The 23795-nt window shown below is 36.6% G+C and overlaps 1 protein-coding gene across 6 annotated transcripts in view; it reads left to right on the forward strand.

Annotated features, from left to right (window-relative positions):
• Positions 1–23795, forward strand: part of LOC145283787 (uncharacterized) — a 548751-nt gene that overhangs the window by 217937 nt on the left and 307019 nt on the right. For all 6 annotated transcript variants that reach the window (XM_080132858.1, XM_080132859.1, XM_080132856.1 and 3 more), the window contains one exon: positions 927–2286. In XM_080132858.1, coding sequence (XP_079988984.1) covers positions 927–2286 — 1360 coding nt within the window. The remainder of the gene's footprint in view (positions 1–926; positions 2287–23795) is intronic.

Genomic DNA, 23795 nt, shown 5'->3' on the forward strand with positions numbered 1-23795 from the left:
AGCCAGCATAAAGTCATAGCTCTCCTTCTGAAGCCAATTGTGGGTGTCTTTGGACTTGTGGGTTGGTGCCAAGTCATGCTACCACACCCATAGTCTGCCTGATTGCCACCTAATTGCACCAGGCAATCACCACACTCTTCAGCACATCCAGGTACACTTTAGTTTTGACTTTCAAGCCGATTTCGAAGATGTGAGGTGGTATGATGTGACCTTCACTTGAAACCACACTAAAGACCATAACCGTGGCTGGAAACTTCATTGAGCTGTGCCCTCAAGCATTAAACCGTCCAGATTTGCATTTTGAGGGTGCTGGCAATGGTCCTGTTATCATAGCTTGGATCAGTAGAGAGCATGAGTTGTACAGCAGTGCATCTTGAATCTCGCTCGTTAAACATTGTGTCACTTTCAGACATGATAGAAAGCTCCTCTCACTCTTGGGATTTGTACACAGCTGGCCAACTAGTAGATGGTCTGCAACAAAGAAAAGAAAACCAATTTTCATAAAATAGAAATGGAATTATGTAGTCTTTTCTATGGCGACAATTTTATCATTCACCCTGTAGTTTTAAATTTCTGAGTGAACTAAATATCTTCTGCAATCTTGTAGAATTCTCCAAAATCTTTTTCTATAATTCTACCATTAAAAATATGATTTTGACAGGTTTAAAAATATATACCTAATACATAAATTGTTGTTAACATAGCTAATGCAAATGAGATCAAAAAAGAAAAGATTCACAAAAGCAGGTTTTAAATACCATCATCTACAATTCTTGTTATAGAAAACAGTTTTCTATATCATGATTTTTCTGTCCTTTCTTTTTTACAGATGTAAAATTAACTTTTATAGCATTTACTTGTTTCATATTTATAAAGTACACTATTGTTTCAGTTGAGTTAAAATGATGCTTGTTTTGTCATTCCAGCCAACAAGCAGTAATATGGACCTCTATGGCAATACTCCACATAGTGCAGATCACATGCTGCCCAATGATATCTATCCAATTGATCCATTTCCAAATGCGTATAGTCCAAATTCTACCCATATGTATGAACAAGAAAAAGATTGGAATCTCATTTGCCAGATGGGAAGTAACCAAAATCTACCGGTTGGCAGTAACAGGACCATTTCTGGTAATGAAGAATTTGATTTGAAGCCACATTTTGAGAACAATACTGACAGTTTTGCACCAAATAATCTTTTTGACATGCCAGGATCCCCAGAACAATATAATGCAGAGGCAATGTGGGACAAGGGTAAAGATTTTGATGAAATTTTTCAGGGTAAAAAAACTGATCATGGGCCAACTTTGGCCCAACTGAACTTTGGTGAGTTTGTGATCGATGAGTTTACTGGTGATGAGATCTATTCATCAAATAAACTAACAGATAAAAACAGTGTTAGTCGTGACAGCAGCAGCAATGTTGTCACTGTCAGTGGAGCTAGCAATAGTAATATAGGCACTGCTAACTCCGCTAACAGTACATCATCCATTGCTGGTACTAGTGGAAAGTTTTTGGTTTCAAATGTAAGTTGTAATCAAGTGCAAACTTCAGCTGGAATTGCACAGAATTGGGAGGACAATTCTACCAGTTCAACTCTTGGTGTTCCTGGCGTCAGTTCTTGCTTCAATACAACTCCTAAAAAGTCATCAAAAATGTTCCAGCCACTAAAACCGAATTCCGTAATGCCATCATGTACTGTGACATGTGATTCAGTCAATAACACCAAATCTAGCAAGTTGTTCCATACAAGTGGTGGTGCCGGTTGCATTCTAATGAACAAAACTATGAAAACTGAAGAGTTTTCATTAGTTGATTGCTGCCGCAACTCAGCAGTTGGTAACATGGAATCTCATTCTTCTCCTGATATGCCATTCAAAAACTCATTGCAACAGCTTTTGTGTGAGAGTCCTCCCACACTACAGACTGCAATACAGAGTATCACACAGAAAAAAACGCAACAGCAAAAGTCACCAACTCAACAACAGTCACCATTGACACATCCTCACTCTCACCATCAGCACTACCACCACCACCACCACCACCACACACAACAGACAGAAGTCCAGCCACCCACCCAGATAGCAATTGTGTCACCACAGACACAACTGCTTCCAACTCCAATGCAGTCACCAACAACACCAAAAACTACATCAATTGATCATCCAATGGCCCCCAATGAAGATACAAATGATGTGAAAACTACAGATGAAAAGTGGGAACAGATTATTCAGTTCATCCACAAGGAAGATTCTCCAAGGAGTGTCAAACGGGAACGTATCAGTGAGTAAACGGTTTTTCATTCAAATTGCACTTCTTTCATACTAGATTTTTTATTTAAATACTCACATTTATTTTGATATTAGATATTCAAAAATATCAAATATCAAAATATTTAGAAAATAAGATATCATATTTATATTTTGTATTTATTTTTTGGTTGTAACTTGTAACAGCTCAAAACATGAGAAGAAAGCATCACAATAAGAAACTAGACTTCTATACTATGTTCCTAAAACTCAATGTAAAAATCAGATTTGTTAAATAGATGCATTTTTATAATGTTATTTTTTGTTCAAGTATATTTGATATTAAAATTTCATATCCGTTAGAATTTTCTAATTATTTTGTTTTCTATCAACTTACACTTCTTAATTATTTTTACTTACAATAATTTATAAATAAGACTTTATTTTTTAATGTTCATGCCTAAAATTTCTTTACTGACATCATGCATACAAACACCTTCTTTTGAGTCAGTGATAATGAAGCTGAGCCAAGAGATCGAACATGGAACTTTTTCAATCACCTCTAGCTGTTTCAGACTTTCAAGCTCTTTCTGAAAACGTTTGTGATGATGTATTTGACTTCTACTTTGAATAGTATAATTGTTATGTGATATTGTCTTTGATAGATTAGTCTGGAAATGTGTCCATTATATGTAGAAGATGTCTAAGATGCAAATGCAAAATCTATGAGTCTTTGCTTACCATTTTCTTCAAACTTATATGCAAAGTCAGAAAAAATGTAAATTGTGTATGTTGGGATAGATGATGGCACTCTAAATGTATATGTTTGCAAGAACTCGTAAAGTTAATATGTGAGAAAATAATGGATGTGAAATGTCCAAATTGTTTGAATTTGAAACAAAAAAAGTAACATTGAAAATTACAAGTACAGTTGATGATTATAAATGTATTTTAAAAATTAAAAAGGAAATACAGTGGAACCCTAGGATACGGCATTAAAAATTAGTAACAAAATACAGTACAGTATATAATGCACATGTATATAATCAAATAACATTATAAATAACACCGTAAGTTGGGGCAAATACCATAAACAGAGGCTGGAAAAACATTGTATTCCATATCGTATCCTGAAAAAATGTATCCTACGGTCACCGTATCCTGGAGTTCTACTGTAAGAACAAAATTCATACCAGAAATAATTCCCTAAACTAAAAAAAACTTTTGATTTTTTTTTTGGTAAGAAGGAAAAAATAATAATAATAATAATAATAATAATAATAATAATAATAATAATAATAAGGAAGAAATAATAATTATCTTGTATATAATAAAAGAGGCACAGTTTTTCCCCTCTGGACCAAAATACCATAGGTTTACAACGACAGATTGTACATGAAAATTTATTATGTTTACGCTATTTCCTTATTTAACTATAGAATGCCATTTCAGACACATTATTTCGTAATATTAAAACATTACATTTATTCCTAGGAGTGTCATCTTCATCATCAGCTCAAACTTTTTCCCCTCTTCCATAAGTCCTCCTATGACCCCATTCTACACCGCGTGGATTTATACTTTTTCCTACTTTCCTGGGTCTTAGCCGTCATTAACTGATTAGTAATTTCTTAACTGATTAGTAATTTCTTACCCATCGCATACTCTTAACGCTTTACCACTACTCAAATAATGATTTCTCCCTCCTACCATTCCTCAAAATCTCATTGCTTGACATCTACATATTCGATCATTCTGGATTGACCAAATCATCATTTAAAAAAGAATGCTACAGAGATTAGCACAAACATGGCTTCCTTGAGTAGAATCATTATATATTAAATATCCTGATTACAAACTTCATAATCTTGAAAAAAAATTTGACTTGCACTAGATTTTAATTATTAACAGTACTATCTTCCTTATCCTGATCACTAGGAAACTAATTACTTGGTTTATTGATTATTTGTCGTGTTATTTTACCAAAGAGAAATTGGAGTTTTATATTTGCATTGCAGTTTACATGTATTTCCTTTACAGTGAAAAATAATTATTAATTATATTTTATTATTAAAGATACAGTGACAAATAATTATTACTTATATTTTATTTTAGTAATAAAGATAATGACGCAGTATTTCATTTTTACTAAATGGTTATTAGAAACGCTTTAGAAAAAACATTTCGTCTCATTTTGTTTTTGCTTTTTTTTCAATTTTTAAGTTTTCATGTTTTGCTTCACAAACTATAACTGAAATTAAATCATGCTATTATTTCACATGTTAAGATGTGGTTAACAATTAATTTAAATTAACCCTTTATTTTATTTTATAATTAAATATACTGCAACGATTACTAGAGACGCATGGGATAATATTTCGTTTCATTTGGTTTTCGAGTTTCCGATTCAATTTATATGTTTGCACGTTTGTTTAACTATACATGGATAAAATTATATCATGCTATTATTACACATGTGAGGATGTCATTAAATTTTAATTTCAATTAACCACATTATTTAACAAATAAAAAAAAGGTTAAATATGAGGATCCTTTCCACTTTCGACCGATTCTTTAAACTTATGACTTGTATATGTTTTGCGGAGTGCTGAAAACAAAAATCACGTTTAAAATTAAGGCAAACAAGTAGTTTAACATATATGAAGAAATGCTAGTTTCAAAAAAGGTTTTCAGGGATGCTGAAAATGAAAATAATGTTTAAAATTCCGGCAAACGACCAGTTTAAAAAATATTAAATACTGTTCGTTTAAAAAAAAGTAGGGGATCACTTGGATATAATAATTTAATGTAAAATGAGCACCCACTTTATGGGCTACCTTTTGTTTAGGGATGGAAGGTCGGCATACAATGAACACAATTTACCATAAACTGAGCACCCAGCTTTTTATTTGAGGTGGGGGGGGGGCTACCAGGAATTAATAATCGATTTGATATGCACCCACCCCAAACAAAAAAAGTGGGTGCTCATTTTACTTTAAATTTTATTCATTGTACGTTGACCCAATAGAAAAAAAAGTGGCTATAAAGTGCGTTAAATTATTATAGAAAAGTGATTCCTCACTTTTTAGAAACTAATATTTATTCATGTCTTGGAAACTACTCGTATGGTAATTTTAAAGGATTTTTCGAGGGTGGAAAGATTCTTCATATTTACCAAAAAAGAAATAATGCCAGATGAAGTTTTACAATGAGTAAATGTGCTTCATTTTATAATTCATAATAAAAGCGTTGAACAATGCAAAGTACAATTTTGGGTAATTATTTTTACATTGGTGAGGGAGGATCTTTTGTAAATTCTTCCATTTTACAAGTGAATAAAAAAAATAGCATGAAAGTTGAATTTAACCTGAAAACACTAATTACAAATTGTGCAGTACCAAAAATGCATAAGCATCAAATTTTAAAGTAGATATTGATCTTGGATGCATGTGACGGCAGAGCGCAATACCATATGCGATCATAAGCATAACTTGGTGCTTATGAAATTTTTGGTACTGCGCAATTTTTAAATAGTTTTTTCATGGTAAAGTCATGTTTTACAAATATTTTTTTACGTTGTAAGGCTGAAACACAGATTAGTTACTAAACACCCTCCCCATGTAAAGAATGGCTTTCAGAATAATAACATTATTATTTCAGCTTTTCGCATGATTACATTTTCAATAATAATGTGATTAAATTTAACCCATTTAAAGTTTAAGAAGCAAATTCACCATTGTTTGGTATTTAAATAAACCGTTTTGTTTAAAATGTTTACTTTTACAGCTGAATTAAAACACTCACTTTCTTAAATAGCGTTTACATTTCTATTTGGTAATGTACGGGTGACTACAAGAATTTAGTTCCCTTTAAGGGACACAGGGTTCGGTAGTTTTTTGTCACCATGACTCCAGACTTGCCAACTAAAATACCTTGCCCTGAACTTTACCCTAAACTATACCCTGAAAAATACTCTGAACATTCCAGCAAATTTTGTGACAACCCCACCCCCAGGCACAGAATGGGGTGTCTATTCCAAAAGCCATTTTTAACATTAAAAGGTTGGGGGTTGGCAAACGACATAAAACAACAATAACTCTATTTTAAATTTTTGCAGGGGAGGGTTCATACTACCACTGGGCAATGCTGGTTAACAGGTGCTACTGTTATATATATATTATTCGTTGTTAGGACTTATTAAATGTGAGTCTTAGAGAGTCTTATTTAGAGAGATTCATATATATGAAATGTTCATACTTAGAAGTGAAGAAGCTCTTTGAGTGTTGAGACAGTCTTAGTGTTCACATTGTGTATGTAAAGACATTTTAAACCACATGATATAGAAGACATATAATGACAATTTCCACTTTACCTTTTTGGTAGAATTACAACACAAAGACGACGTTTATAAAAACACATGATGGGTTTATTTCCATGGGTTTATTTCGGTGACTTTGCTTTCAAGAATTCAAAGTTTCACATTCTATGTTTCAAAGGTGACCATCTTGCTTCTAGACGTTCGACGCCCAACTCCAGACTATCGTCTGTCGTCCTCAGACTCTCTCTCAGACTCTGTCCCCGACTCTCCCTGCTTAACTCTAAAGTTTCTAACTATATCGAGAATTTCCCATTTTCCATGACGTCATACACATGTTAAAACATGTGTCTTCTTTCACATGTTCTGGAAATGCGTGTCCAAAACCTTTTCCTTTGTTTACAAAAGGAATTTTAACCTATATTCCCAGTAACCTATATTTCCAATATGTTAAAAACATGTGTATTAAATTATCTTATAGTTGCATTCTTCAATTGAATTTTCATAACAGAATTGACAATGCACATTCTTTTCTTCAAACTATTTTATCTCTAAGCTAAACAATGGTTTGTTTTTTACATTCCATTTGCTAATTCTCTCTCGTAATCTATTTCTAAACCTAAATTACGAGGTTTGAATTTCGTCTATTTTATTTCATTTTCATTTTAACTAAATCTCTCTATTTTTATACTTACATGAAAAGGGGTCAGCCCTTATCATGTAACACTACCAGTAATAAAAATAATAATAATAATAAGGAAGAAATAATAATAATAACAATAATAATGTAATTATAATAATAAAAATAAAGTAATAGTAAGAAGAAAAAAGAAAATAATAATATTAATAAGGAAGTAATAATAATAATATATATATATATATATTATTATTATTACTTCCTTATTAATATTATTATTTTTATTATTATTATTATTATCATATATATATATATATATATATATATATATATATATATAATGATAATAATAATAATAATTCTGATTTCGTTTATCAAAGTCTCTTTGGAAAGGGATGGGATTCATTTCCAGAGGATTTCCTTTCAATCCCGGCTTAAAATCAGGAGGTTCAAAGATCAGGAGTTTTCCTAAGGATGTTTGTGGTACCTACAATTGCAGAGGTCTGAAGGCCGCCTAAAACATCGGGGGATTTGTAATTTTTTCAATTGTCCTTCCAGATGACTTGATACTACTCCTAGTGTGCCAACTACGACCGGAATTATTTGTGTTTTAACCCCATGTATACGCCTTATCTCCAAGGCCAATGGAGCATAATTGCTCCACTTCTCATTCTCCTCCTCTCTCACATTCCTGTCCGAGGGTACTGAGAAGTCTACAATCTGCCAGTTTTTTTAGACCTTGTCAATGACAACCAAATCCGGACGATTATGTTCCAATTGCTTGGTTGTTATGATACTTTTGTCCCACCATACCTCTACCTTGCCATCCTCACTTGTTCTCACTCCATCAGGCACCTCCTCAAACCATTTTTCAGCACACTTCACCCCAACCCTCTTATACACCTCCTAATATATCCGGAGTCCCATGCGATTGTGTCTTTTGCGGTACTCTCTCTGGGCCAGTCCACTACACCCTGCTGCAAGGTGGGCAATTGACTCTAAGATCTTACCACAAATCCGGCATTCTGCAGCAACTTCCTCTCCTTAACCACTTTTTTGAACAATCGTGTTCCTAATGCCTGCTCTTGTGCTGCACAAACAAAAGCTTCAGTACTCTTAGCCAGATACTCAGCTCTAAGCCATTGCCATGATCTTTCATCTGCTATATCCTAGAAAAACCTTCCATGCATTTCCTTCCTAGCCAGTATCACATTCCCAGCAACCTTCATCATCGATAGTGTTTCACAGATCCATGTATGAAGAACCATGGCGTAAGCGTTTCTGTAATCAATCCATGCTACATTTAGATTCCTCTTCCTCTTTACATCCTGCATTACTGCCTTATCAATCATTAGTTGCTCCTTGGTACCTCTCAAGCCTTTCCGACACCCTTTCTGTTTATTAGAGAAAACACCATTACTCACAAGATGTCCATAAACTTTTTCTGCAAAGATTCCGGTTAAAAGCTTCCACATTAGTGGTAGACATGTAATCGGTCTGTAATTGCTGGCAACTGTTCCCTTTGCCTGATCCTTCCAAATCAATATCATCCTCCCCTTAACAAGCCAATCAGGGACATCTCCCGACTCTACGACCCTTTGCAGGGCAGCAGCTATAGGTGAATAAAGGCATTGGAACTGTTTGAACCAGAAGCCGATCACTCCATCTGGACCAGGTGTCTTCCAGTTTGTCATCCTTTGTATGCCAGCCTTCACGTTATCAATGGTTATCTCAACGTTCTCCATCTGCTGCATTCCTGATGGCTTTGCTAGCCTTCTCATTATGTCGCCCTTCGACAGACCAAATCCCACTCCAGAACTTCCTGGAATCATCTGCATTTGGAGTGTTATTTCCTGCCTGTTTACTACCATTTAATTCTTTATACAGTTGAGACTGATTGTTCCGGAAAAGGTTGTTCTGTCAAAACGCAACACTTTTTCCCACAAAGTTCCTAATTTTCATACCACCAGTGTGGACCTTCTCTTTCAACATCGTTAGAATTGTTATTGCCCCTGGAAAACCAGCAATCTATACCTCCTTTCAAGCTTGTCATTGGCTTTCTGTCCTAGTTTAACTCCTTTTCTTATTTCTTCGATTCTACTAATGTCTTTCTTCCACTGTTTAATACTTTCCTCAAGCTGCCTCTGCCAGTATGGCCTTCTATCCTTCATTTCCCTCTTTTTCTTCTGTATTAAGCCAAGACGATTCGCAACAACATATAATGCTGCATACAGAAGCCTGTTAAGTTCCTTAATTGATATATTCTTTCTTATGATGTAGTGAATTATGCCTTGAACTATTTTTACTTCGCTTTTCACCTTCTGCCTATCACTACTCTTCATGTTTGGAATCTCTATGATTTCGTTTCCAAGAAAAACCTCTCTTAACTTCTGAAGTACTTCTTTTCCTACAAAAGTCAAAGCTCGAACTTCATCACCACTTCTCCATACATCTGCTCCTTCCACTGACTCCATTGTCTCAGAGTCATTGATCTCATCTGCCTTAAATCCTTCAAACTCCTTCTCATCACTTCCTCTAACCATAGTATTCTATTTCTCCTCAGTTGCCCACCTCACATCATCGCTTACATTTCCCTTCTGCACTTCCACTCTCTCAGTGCTTTCATCAGAGCTAGTTTCATCAATTTTACTTTCGCTATTTGTTTCATTCATTTCATTCAATCTCTTCCCTGAAAGTAGGTTGTTATTTTTAATCTGTTTTAACTGAGATACCAAACTTGTGACACTCCTAGCTCCTCCTCCTCCTCTAGATTCCCACTCTTCCTTCACTTTTCGGATATGTCCACCAGATTTGGTACTTCCACTTCTTACAAAGCATTTCCACAGTACTCTTCTTTCCTCATCCGTCCATGGTTTTTTAAGATTTCCTGTTCCAACTCCCTTTGTGTCTTGGGACCCTCTCTGCCAATCTTCACTGCCCCTACATCCACCCACATCCTCAGAATTTTTACCAGTTGTATGATGACAACAGGACCCACCCTGCTGACCAGTGGGACACCTGCCGAACGTGAGTCCTTAGTCTGTTCCAGATTCTTTCATATTGTTATTTTCAATATTTTGATTTGATATTCTCCCATAAATTGGGTTGGTGAATTTTAGGTTACACCACCACCGATAGTTTTATCAAAATATCATCTCTAGGAGTGTTCCTCACCAAGGTTAAAGATCCCCTCCCGACCTTTCCCCTCCACCACCACCACCACTACTACCACTACCACCACCAACAACAAAAATAAAATTAACAATAATCATACTGATATCAGTAGCAAGAATAATAGTAGTAACAACAATAGCAATGATAGCAATAATAGTAATAACAATAACAGCTATAATAATAATAATAATAATAACCAATTACAATAAAGTGTATGGGATATTTTTTTTCTTTTTCTTTTTTTCCTTCATCTTCCTCTCCTTTCTCCTCTCCTCTTCCCTACCCCCTCTTTCCTTTTTTTTTATATAAACTTATTAATAAATATTTTATTTTTAACATATTTATGAGTAAATGAAATGAAAATATCCTTCAAATACAAAAAAAAAAGAAAAAAAAAAAACGTCCGGCGCATCTCTTTAACTGCTTTTGTTGAGACTGTTACGAACGCTAGACTTTTGCTTGTTGTTTGTTTTTGTTTTTTGTTTGTTCAAAGGAGGATAAGTGATATGCCCACTGACATCAAAGATCAAGTTGTACAGTGACGCACACATTTAAACATAATAAATAAACATTTAAACATGAATAAATAAAATAATCAGATTCATTACATACAAAAAACATATTGGGAGAATCACTTTTTCTGTCCTTGTTAATAATTCTGATTTCGTTTATCAACGTCTCTTTGGAAAGGGATGGAATTCATTTCCAGAGGATTTCCCTTAATCTCGGCTTCAAACCAGGAACTTCAAAGATCAAGAGTTTTCCTAAGGATGTTGGTGGTACCTATAATTGCAGAGCTTTGAAGGCTGCCTAAAACATCAGGGGATTTGTAGTTTTTTCAATTGTCTTTCCAGATGACTTGATACTACTCCTAGTGTACCAACTACGACTGGGATTATTTGTGTTTTAACTCCAAGGCCAATGGAGCATAATTGCTCCACTTCTCATTCTCCTCCTCTCTCACATTCCTGTCCGAGGGTACTGAGAAGTCTACAATCTGCCAGTTTTTTTAGACCACGTCAATGACGACCAAATCCAGACGATTATGTTCCAATTGCTTGGTCGTTATGACACTTTTGTCCCACCATACCTCTACCTTGCCATCCTCACTTGTTCTCACTTCATCAAGCACCTCCTCAAACCATTTTCCAGCACACCCTCTTACACACCTCCCAATATATCCGGAGTCTCATGCGATCGTGTCTTTTGCAGTACTCTTTCTGGGCCAATCCACTACACCCTGCTGCAAGGTGGGCAATTGACTCTAAGATCTTACCACAAATCCAGCATTCTGCAGCAACTTCCTCTCCTAGAACCACTTTTTTGAACAATCGTGTTGCTAATGCCTGCTCTTGTGCTGCACAAACAAAAGCTTCAGTACTCTTAACCAGATACCCAGCTCTAAGCCATTGTCATGATGTTTCATCAGCCACTTCTGCTATATCCTGGAAGAACCTTCTATGCATTTTCTTCCTAGCCAGTTCCTCTGCCCTTTCTCTATCCATATGTTTCACATAATCAGCCTTGGTCTCACATACCTCCACTTCATTGGCCACAACCTTAAGCATCCACTTCTCACTTCTAACCACGTGCTCCTTCAACGACATCTCCTCAGTTCTAACACAATCTTTTACACTTTTCAATCCTCTCCCACCATCTTTTGATACAGCCTTGCTACGCTACTTTGAATGTGAAATATACCAAACATTGCTAAAACTTTTCTTGTTTTGATATCCATGGCGTGCAAATCCTTGTCAGACCATTCTAAAATTCCCGCACTGTATCTCAAAACACTGTCTGCCCATGCATTTACTGCTTTCATTAGGTTTCCTCCATACAGTTTCGACATTGCAATTAGTTTCACTCTTCTAAGATACTCCTTCCTGACTTTTTCCTTCATTTCTCTGTTCATGATGCCTACACCCTCCAACACTCCCAAATACTTATATTCTGTATCTTCTATTTCTTTCATGATTTCTCCATTTGGCAGCACTATTCCATTCGAATTAACCTTTACTCCTCTTTTCATCACCATTACCGCACATTTACTAATCCCAAACTCCATCCCAATGTCTTCTGAGTATGTCCCCACAAGTTCTACCAGTCTCTCCATTTCCTTTTCAATTCTCCCGAATATTTTCAAATCATCCATAAACAGTAGATGGTTGAGGCGTCTGTCACCAGATCCAAAGTTATACCCCAGTTTTTCTCTCTTCAAGAGGATGCTCAGTGGCATCATTATCATTACAAAAAGAAGTTCAAACTTCATCACCACTTCTCCCTACATCTGCTCCTTTCACTGGCTCCATTGTCTCAGAGTCATTGATCTCATCTGCCTTAGATCCTTCAAACTTTTTCTCATTACTTCCCCTAACCATAGGATTCCATACCTTCTCAGTTGTCCCTCTCCCATCATTGTTTACATTTCCCTTCTGCTCTTCAACTCTCTCAGTTCTTTCATCAGAGATAGTTCCATCGTTTACATTTCCCCTCAGTTCTTTCATCAGAGCTAGTTTCATCAATTTTACTTTTGTTATTCATTTCATTCCTAACCATCCATTCAATCTCTTCTCTTGCAATCACTGAAAGTAGGTTGTTATTTTTAATTTGTTTTAACTGGAATACCAAACTCGCGACACTTCTGGCTCCTCCTCCTCTCGATTCCCATTCTTCCTTCACTTTTCGGATATATCCACCAGACTTGGTACTTCCACTTCTTACAAAGCATTCCCACAGTACTCTTCTTTCCTCATCCATCCACGTTTTTTTACATTTCCTGTTCCAACTCCCTTCGTGTCTTGGGACCCTCTCTGGCAATTCTCACTCCCCCTATATCCAGCCACATCCTCAGAATTTCGAACAGTTGTATGATGACAACAGGACCCACCCTGTTGATCAGTGGGACACCTACCTGACGTGAGATCATCACAAGATATTCTAGCCTCATTCATGTCGTTATTTTCAAATTTTGATTTGACATTCTCCCATAAATGGGGTTAGTGAATTTATGGTTGCACCACCACCAATAGTTTTATCGAGACATTATCTCTAGGAGGGTTCCCCAACAAGGTCAAAGATCCCCTCCCGACTTTTTTCCTCCATCACCACCAACAACAACAATACAAATAAAATCTACAATGATAATGGCAACGCTAATATCGGTAGCAATAATATTAACAGCAAAAACAACAATAGCAATGACAGCAAAAAACAACACCTACCATTACAGCTACAGTAATAATAAAAACATACCACCACTACTATCACCACCACCACTACTACTACTACTAGTAATAATAATAATAGTAATAACCAAAAAATAAAAATTTTTAATGATAATAATAAAATAAAAATAATAATAATAACAAATAGAAGAAGAACAATGACAATAATAATAACTAGCTGGACCCGTGAAAATTTCACGTTTTCTTTTCTTTTTTTTCACATACACATTATCCCATCACATATCCGTACCTTGAAACATTTACATTAACCCTTTACTGCCGACGAATTCACCCTGTGTACTATTTTTTTTTAAATAGTAAATGAAGAGTACGGTAGGTAAAATGTATGTAAATAAAATATGTATATACCAAAATCACGATATTAGTGCTCCAAATATTCTCAATAAATACATCTTACATCGGGGACAAAAATTGAACATTTATTTATTTTTTTTTCATTGTTTATTTTTCTTTACATTTGTTTGAGAGAGGGAGCGATAGATAGATAGATAGATAGATAGACACACAGAGTGTGAGAGGGAGAGAGAGAGAGAAATGCAGTTTTCGTTAATTAAAAATATTCTCGCAACTACGACTGATTGCTGTTAGATATAAACAAAGCCAAGAGGATAGAGAGGGAGGGGGAGAGACGGGGGATAGATGGGGGGAGGGAAGAGAAAAAAAAGAAAAAGTAGTTTGGCCATCAGAGTTTCTGTTTGGCTTTTTTTTTTCAAGTTCGGCCCTTTTCTGTATGCACGCTCAAGGCAGAGAGAGAAATAGATAGATAGATAGAGAGAGAGAGAAACGCGGTCTTCATTAATTAAAAATATTTTAGAATCTGTTTACACAGTTACTTACTAAATGTTTATATTTGAAAGTCAACAACTTCGATATAGTCAATTTTCCTTTAATTTTCTATTTGGCTTTTTGTTAGCCTTTTTTACTTCAAAAATGTGCCTGTGCTTTTAAATTTGGCCTTCTTTGCTTTTTTTTCTGAAAAATTTGGCTTCAAATAATTATAATAATAATAATGAGAGAGAGAGAGAGACAGCAGACAGAGAGAGAGGGGGAGAAAGAGAGACCGCCGTATGCTACTACTAAATTTTCATTTGTGTATGTGCTTATACATTTGTTTAATGATATAGAGGGAGACAGAGACAGAGAGAGAGAGAGAGAGAGAGCGAATGATGGTGTCACAATATATTTTTACTCCTACTACATTTAACGTTTTTCTTTTTTTCTCTCTCTCTCCCTTGAGCGTTCTCTTTTTTTCTCTGCCTGCCTTCAGCGTTTTACATTAGCCTTCGTTTGATGTGTATTCCGCTAATCCAGGAACGAAACATGAAATATTTTTCTAAAAATATGTTTACTCCTACAACATTAAATTTCATGAAAAAAAACCTCCCACTCTCTCCTCTAGGCGTTGTTTATATTTAAGAGAGAGACAGACAGAGAGAGAATGATGGTTTCGCAATATATTTGTACTACTACTACAGTAAATTTCATGAAAAAAAGTTTTAATAGGAGAAAGGTATATATTTACATGTGTGGTTAAATTATCTCCACCGGCACGGTTTTTGGCGGATCTAGGTGGACCCGTGTAAATTTCACGGTTTTTTGTTTCTTTTGTTTTTCTCTCTCTCCCTTGAGCGTTCACTTTTTTTCTCTCTCTGCCTTGAGGGTTCCATTTTTTCTCTCTCTGCCAGGGTTGGCAGACGATAATAATTATTCGGAGCCAAATTTTTTTCAGAAAAAAAAAGCCAAAAAGGCCAAATCCAAAAGCGCAGGCACATTTTTTTTAAGTAAAAAAGGCCAACAGAAAGCCAAATTGAAAACTTCAGAAAAATTGACTATATTGAAGTTGTTGACTTTCAAATATAAACATTTAGTAAATAACTGTGGAAACAGATTTTAAAATATTTTTAATTAACGAAGACTCTCTCTTTCTGTCTGTCTGTCTATCTATCTATCTATCTATCTATCTCTCGCTCTCTCTCTGCCTTGAGCGTTCGTTCAGAAAAGAGACAAATTTGGAAAAAAAAAGCCAAACAGAAATTCTGATGGCCAAACTACTTTTAAAATGAAGCCAACCTGGCAACCCTGATCTCTGCCTTGCAATTTGGCTTTTTGTTAGCCTTTTTTACTTCAAAAATGTGCCTGCGCTTTTAAATTTGGCCTTCTTTGCTTTTTTTTTCTGAAAAATTTGGCTTCAAATAATTATAATAATAATAATGAGAGAGAGAGAGACAGCAGACAGAGAGAGAGGGGGAGAAAGAGAGACCGCCGTATGCTACTACTAAATTTTCATTTGTGTATGTGCTTATACATTTGTTTAATGATATAGAGGGAGACAGAGACAGAGAGCGAGCGAGAGAGAGAGAGCGAATGATGGTTTCACAATATATTTTTACTCCTACTACATTTAACGTTTTTCTTTTTTTCTCTCTCTCTCCCTTGAACGTTCTCTTTTTTTTCTCTGCCTGCCTTCAGCGTTTTACATTAGCCTTCGTTTGATGTGTATTCCGCTAATCCAGGAACGAAACATGAAATATTTTTCTAAAAATATATGTTTACTCCTACAACATTAAATTTCATGAAAAAAAACCTCCCACTCTCTCCTCTAGGCGTTGTTTATATTATTTATTATTTTTTTTCCACCCTAAACAAGGCACAATGCCACTTTGATGTAAGGGGTTATTATCGGGGACATAATATGCAGGGATACTATGTAGGGAGTTGAGTAGCAAGATGTCTGTTTACATTACACTTGAACTTCTGTATGTCAGTACAGTTGCTAAAGCAGCAACCCGGAAGGGAGTTTCAAAGTCTAGCAGTTCTGGGAAAGATATTATTAGAGTAGAAGGCTTTCTTACATCTATGGATCTCTACTGTGTAGAGGTTGGATTTTGCGGCTTTTCAGGTTTGTTAGGGGTATTTATGTTGAGGGGGTTGTTGTCCGTCAGAGCATTCACCATTAAAATACTTGTAAAACAGGCAGGGGGATGCAATATTTCGTCGATGGGGCAGATGACAGTTCAACTATCAGGTTGACGACTTTCTTTTGAACCCTGTCCAGGAGTGAGAGACTAGCAGCAAATGCACCAGTGTGACAACAATACTCCATACATGGCGAATGGTGGCCTTGTAGAAGTACAGGATACTTTCAGGCGTAACTTTCTAGCAAGGTAGAGAGAGCTCACCTTCTTTGCAATGCTCGCAATGCATCCGTTCCAACACATAATCCCTACAAACAACTCACATTCCTTGCAACTCATATTCCCAGTCAAAGAGTTTGAAAGAAGCACTTTCAGGTAATGTATCTTTAGCCAATAGCTATTGATGATTGAGAAGGTTTCTTGTGGTTATTGAAGGAAACAAGCTTAGTCTTGGCAGCATTGAATGTGACCATCCATTTTTGTCCCCATTCTACTACAGATTGGAGGTCTTTCTCAAGTGTTTCTGCCGTTTCCTTAGATATGTGTTCATGCCTGTTATAGTATGTGATGTCATCATCAAATATGCGTATTACAAAGACAATTTTATCAGGCAGGTCATTTATGAATATTAGGAATAATAAAGGTCCAAGGATAGACCCCTAAAGTACACCCGGATTTATATCATATTGTGTAGATGTATGACCGCTAAGGACAATCTGGATTCTTCTATTATTTAAGGAGGATTTAATTATGTTAAGTATTCGTCCATTGATACCGTATGATCTGATTTTCCTGAGAAGACCATTGTGCCATACCCTGTCACAACTTTAGATATATCTAGGGCTACCACTCTAACCTCCTCTGTTTTGTCCAATGTATGGTATATACGTTCAGGATATCTGCTGTAGAACGGGCTTGCCTAAATCCATATTGTTGGTCAGTCAGAAGTTTAACATCTGTAAGGCGATGTACTAGAGCATGGTTAATTAAGGTCTCAAATATTTTGGCAAAAAGTAGGAGGAGGCTAATGGGGAGATAATTTAATGGGTCAGTATTTTCGCCAGAATTCTTGTAAACTAGTACCACAGAAGCAGTTTTCCAGCAATCAGGAAAGCAACATTTGTTAAGGCATTTATTGTAAAGTTTGGAGAGAACTGGAACAACCTCAGCAGAGCATTTTTTAATAGCACAGCCAGGATGAGATCGGGTCCACTTGCTTTTGAGGTGACTAGGTATTTTTTTGATATCATGCACTTGAGACGGGGTAATTTTCAGATCATCTAGTGTGGCATCTATCCACAAAGGAAAGCCAGGAAGGGAGTAGTTTATTGGGTTCAATGTAGAGTTTGAGACAAACCTCCTGGCAAGCATGTTAGCCTTCTCGGTTGCCATGCAAATAGCCTCATGATTATTGGATAGTGGGGGAATTGTTGATTGCCCGTTATTTACTACACTAATGTAGATTTTACAGAAGTCCTGGGTTCCTAATTTCTGTGCTTCGATGCGTTTTCTGGTGGTTTCAGTATATTCGCAATTTCTTTTGTACAATTGCTTCTAGCTTCTACAAACTTTTGTCTGTTTGTACTGGATTTATTTCAGTTAAATCTGCGGTATGCATGCTGCCTTTGAGCAATGGCAGCTGCACAAGTAGAAGTAAACCATTGGGAAGAGTAGGGTTTGCTATAGAATTTCCGCATGGGAACATGTGCTTCAATTGCCGTTTTGAACCATTCAGTGATCTCATTTGTACGCTGTTCAGTGGAAAGAGAAAAAATATTTCCCATAGGGCATCTCTGATAAGATCCCTGATGGCTTCCCAGTCAGCCTTCTTATAATACCTTGTCGTTTTGAGCAACGGCTCTTCAGTTTTGAGTCGAGAATTAAGGGTGATTTTTACCATTATCACAGCATGGTCATCCTTTCTGAGTGGGCTATGGGCATTCGTTACACAATCATCTTAAACTGTGTTCAGTGATAAATCTAGAAGTGAGGCATATTGATCTTACTGATCTGGGAAATGTGTCAGAAATGTAACTGTCTGTGATAGGAATGAGAAGCTATGTGTTGTACTACTAGCTGCGTCTGTAAGTAGAATGAGAAGCTATGTGTTGTACTACTAGCTGCGTCTGTAAGTAGAGAATCCAAGCCAGTTGCTGTGGTGGACATTGAAGTCACTAACTACATGTACTTGTGCACTAGTGTGGAGGGAGAGTGCTGTATCTCTGCTGTCAGAGACTTGGTTGATTAGCATACAGTCCTGAATCGAGGGAAAGTGGTAGAAAAAATATAAGTAGTTAATGTTATATTGCATGTTAAGTCTAAAGCACATAAAGGCCTGGTCGTCTGATTCTAGTTTTGTTTCTCTAGTCAAAGGGAGGGTGTTTCGAATATAAACTCAAAGTTTGTGCATATGTGTGTCTGAATCCTTACGCAAAGTGGTTAGAGGGGATGAAGGAGTGTAGGTTAGTTAGTGCTAAGATCTCCGGGATGTTTGCTAGAAGAAATGATTCAACATCATCTAAATTAGGCAAATTGGTTTTGTTTGAGTTTAAGCCGGGTTTAATCATAATTTTTAATTGAACTGTCATTTTACTTTATTTAAGAGTTTCAGTTTTAGGGTGAGAGGTGCTGGACAGAGTGGTTGTGCAGAATACCAAACATGCAACACAAGTAGACCATCAGCCTCATCTACAAGATTGTGACCTTGGGAAAGCTCACCAGAAATGGGTGCAGGGCCCTTTTCCATGCACAACATAACACTACAATCATCTTGATATTATACAACTGATGATAGAGCAACCGCTCTAAGCGCTACCAAAGAGTTAGAGCACTTGTACTATAAGTCGAAAACAGCAGCAAAAAACTGTCAACCGGTACCATCAGACAAAAATCAAACTTAATCCAATTGTATTTGCATATATGGCAGTCAAGCACTCCCAAAGTGCCCAGTTTTAGGTGATGGGATGTGGTGGGAGGGGGGAACAATGTTTATTGCCCTAGTCAGGAAACAAGGTCGACCACTGGGTGTTTCTGTCAAGTCTGTGATCACACCTCTGCGTCTGGCTACTAGGCAAAGAAGGAGTATGAAAGCCAGGTGATGGACAGAGCCTACCTACTCCTTAAACAGTTTAGATTTGTAAACCGGTTATTTGTTTGAGTCACCAGCTCTAGGAAGGCTTTAGAGTTTTAGCCTCAGAGTTCTCCTTCTCCTAGATGGATGACCTGAGAAGATTTACAGGTCCATCAGAACCGAGAGGGTTAGCTCTGCACCTGCGTCTTAAACCAGGTAGTCCTGCAACCCTGCATGGGTAGTTAATGTTAATGGGTTAGTTATTAAAGGTAATATATCTACTCCAAAATTACACTCCTCAGAATAATTAAAAGGGACGTTATTATGCTTTCCATTTCATTGTTACTCAAAGAGGGGATAAGTAAAAATTCATGCAGTAAGAGCAACTAAATTTGCAACTGGTTGGTTTGAGATGGAGGAGTTTGTATTTGGTAAAAATATTGTTCATATATTAGTTTAGGAATAGGATAACATGTTAAAGCATGATTAAATTAATATTAGGAATTAAAAATAATAAAATGTATCTCTTCAATATAAATTAAAATGGTGGAATATTTATGATTTGAAGTCAGTACAGGTATATCTGGGAGCAAGGTATAAGCTATGATGTATTTAGTATGTATAATTTAAAATCTACAACAGTGTAGTAAATAATGGGCAATCAACAATTCCCCCACTATCCAACAATCATGAAGTTGTTTGCTCAGCAACTGAGAAGGCTAACATGCTTGCCAGTCGGTTTGCCTCCAACTCCACACTGGACCCTGCTAACCACCCCCTTCCCGACTTTCCTTTGCAGACAGATGCCACACTAGATGATCTGAAAATTACCCCTTCTCAGGTGCATACTATCATAAAAAATCTTGACACTTCAAAAGCATGTGGACCTGATCTCATCCTGGCTGTGCTATTAAAAAAGTGCTCCACTGAAGTAGCTCCAGTTCTCCCCAAACTTTAAAACAAATGCTTTAATAAATCTTGTTTTCCTGACTGCTGGAAAACTGCTTTTGTGGTACCAGTTTTCAAGAACTCTGATGAAAGAACTGACCAATTGAATTATCACCCTATTAGCCTCCGCCTACTTTTCGCCAAAATATTTGAGTCCATAATTAACCTTACAGATGTTAAACTTCTGACCGACCAACAATATGGATTTAGGCAAGCCCGTTCCACAGCAGACATCCTAACTGTAATCTCTGAACGTATATACCATTCATTGGACAAAGCAGGGGAGGGTAGAGCAGTAGCTCTAGATAAGCTTTAACAGGGTATGGCATGAAGGTCTTCTCAGGAAAATCAGATCATACAGTATCACTGAAAGAATACTTAACATAATTAAATCCTTCTTAGATAAGAGAAAAATCCAGGTTGTCCTCGACGGTCATACATCTAAACAATATGATATAAATGCGGGAGTGTCTCAAGGGTCTATCCTTGGACCTCTGTTATTCATAAATGACCTCCCTGACAAAATTGTTTGTGAGATGGGTATATATGCTGATGACACCACACTCTATAACAGACACGGCAGGAAGACAAGCGAACACATATCTAAAGAAATGGCTGAAACACTATAGGATGACCTCCCATCTGTAGTGGAATGGGGACAAAAATGGTTGGTCACGTTCAATGCTGCCAAGACTAAAATTGTTTCCTTCAATAATTACAAGAAACCTTCTCTACCATTAATAACAATGGCCAAAGATTCTTTATCTGAAAGTACATCTTTTAAACTCCTTGACCTAACGTTCACAGGAAACATGAGTTGAAACAATTACATTGAGAGCATTGCCAGGACCGCTGTGAAGAAGGTGGGTTCTCTCTACCACGCTAGAAAGCTACTAACGCCCGAAAGTATCCTGTACCTCTATAAGCCACCATTTGCCTATGTATGGCGTATTGTTGTCATATTTGGGGTGGTGCATCTGCTACTAGTCTCTCGCTCCTAGACAAGGTTCAAAAGAGAGTCACAACATGATAGGTCCTGAACTGTTATCTCAGCTTCAGCCTCTGTCCCATCAACGAAATGTTGCATCGCTCTGCCTGTTCTACAAGTACTTTAATGGTGAATGCTCTGACGAACAAGCACTCATACCACCCTCGACGTAAATACTCCCAACAAACCCGACAAACAGTAAAATCCCACCCCTTCACAATAGAGATCCCTAGATGTAAGAGAGCCTTCTACTCCAGTAGTTTCTTCCCCAGAACCGCTAAACTTTGGTATTTCCTTCTGGGTTCCTGCTTCTCCAACTGTACTGACATGCAGAAGTTCAAGTGTAACATGAACCGACATCTTGCTTCCCAACTCCCTACATAGTACCCCTGTAGCTTATACCCCTGATAGTAGCCTCCTACATCCCAGTGGCAATGTGCCTTGTTTGGGGTGAAAATGTAATTTTAAAAAAAAATAGAAATATGGACATATTTACAGAGATATGTACATATAAAAATTGTAGATATTAAGTATATTTCTTAATAAAGTTCTTCTGACTTTTAACGAGGAAAGTTAGCTTCGCCTTTTGTTTAAAATTCAAAATTGTATTTTGCATAACGAAAAGTATTATCGGCTCAGTTTTTTTGTATTACTTTTGTATTGCTAAGGAAAAGAGATGCATAGATTGCTATTTAATATAGATCACTTTAGATCTCAGTACAAAACTATGGCTAATAAGTATCTACTTTATAGGTAAGTTTGTAGATATTAAGTATATTACTTAAATAAAGTTCTTCTGCCCTCTGACGTTTAAAGGTAAATTCTCATTTGATTAAATTCAGAAATGTATTTTGCATAATCATTATTAGTTGATTTTCTTTCTGTCTCATAAAGTGAAAACTTTACTTTTTGTGCAACATTCTGATAATAATGCATTTGATTTGTTGTTTGTGTAACAGAATGAATGTTCAAATAGCAATCTTGTTCACCTCAGGTGTACATGTTGTTCTCGGTTCGTTATGTAAAAGTCCTGAGTATGTTGGCTTGCACATTTCTTTAGAACTTCAGTGAATTGACAAATTCTTCCCAGTTGCTCTTAGATGAGCCCAGTCCTGTCATATAGCAAGATAAATGGGTAAACAGATAATTTAGCATAAATTACTGATGAGTACTTGATTTTGTTTATGACATAAAGTCGACAATGAACAACTGAAACAAATTCAGGTCACAAACTGGTGCTCCAACCTTTCCTTCACCACCAAAAAAATGGATCATTCTGTATACATGTCAATCTATAAAAATCTATAAAAACTAAACTCTAACCTGAAAATACGTACAGTAGAAGAGCTGAATCTGGAATTCGCAAAAGCAAAGTTTTGACACCAAAGAAGGATTTTTCAGCTAATTCAACTAAATGGTAGTTTTTAGTTGATGATGACATGTAGACACTCCTTGGATGAGTTTGTTGGAAGTGACTACCATTCAGCTTGAGTGTTTCATGGGACATCTTCCAAGCATGTAGTCGATAATATCAGACACAATATAGCAGTATGCAGAAGGTCATGATTAAAATTGTACAACCTGATAACCCGATGGGCAGCTGGAACTGATCAAATATTCCTGTGATATTTTTGATGCCGGTTGCTGATGAGGTGGAGTGGAGGTGTCATATGAATAGACTTTGACTGTACTGGTCTGCTACAAGCAGATATTTCTTTCCAGTCATTGAGAATAAATCTGTGCAGACATATTGCCAATGGCTAAGTAGGGGTTTCATGCTGGTGCATGGATTCAGCAAGGATACTGTGGTGTGATTAAGAGTCAAGAACCTTACCTAATGCATCGTGCAGCTCGTGTTAGGAAAGAAAAAAAAGAGAAAATAAAAATGGACGCTCCCTGGGATTTATGGACTGAAAATCACGTGATGTGACGAGAGAGGGGAGGGGGTATGCAAATGAGATGTGGTTGGGTCTCTCTATAAAAGAACCGTCTTTATTTTGGGCGTCAGTGTGGAAAGTGCAGAGAAAAGAGAACAGTTGGATTTGAGTTTGAGATTTTTGATCTGAGGTTGAGTTCAAATTTAACGTCAAGCTATTTCGGCACAGTGACAAAAATGAGTGACCGAGTAAGATTGAGCAGCGATATTCTGAGGCCATTTACTGGAGAAGGTGACGTGGTTGCGTGGATTAACAAGCTGAAGTTGGTGGCAAGGCTGTAGAAGATTGAGGATGTAGCCACGTTAATACCAATG

This window comes from Euprymna scolopes, chromosome 8 (genome assembly GCF_053919585.1).
Source record: "Euprymna scolopes isolate OS-2025 chromosome 8, ASM5391958v1, whole genome shotgun sequence".
NCBI lineage: Eukaryota > Metazoa > Mollusca > Cephalopoda > Sepiida > Sepiolidae > Euprymna > Euprymna scolopes.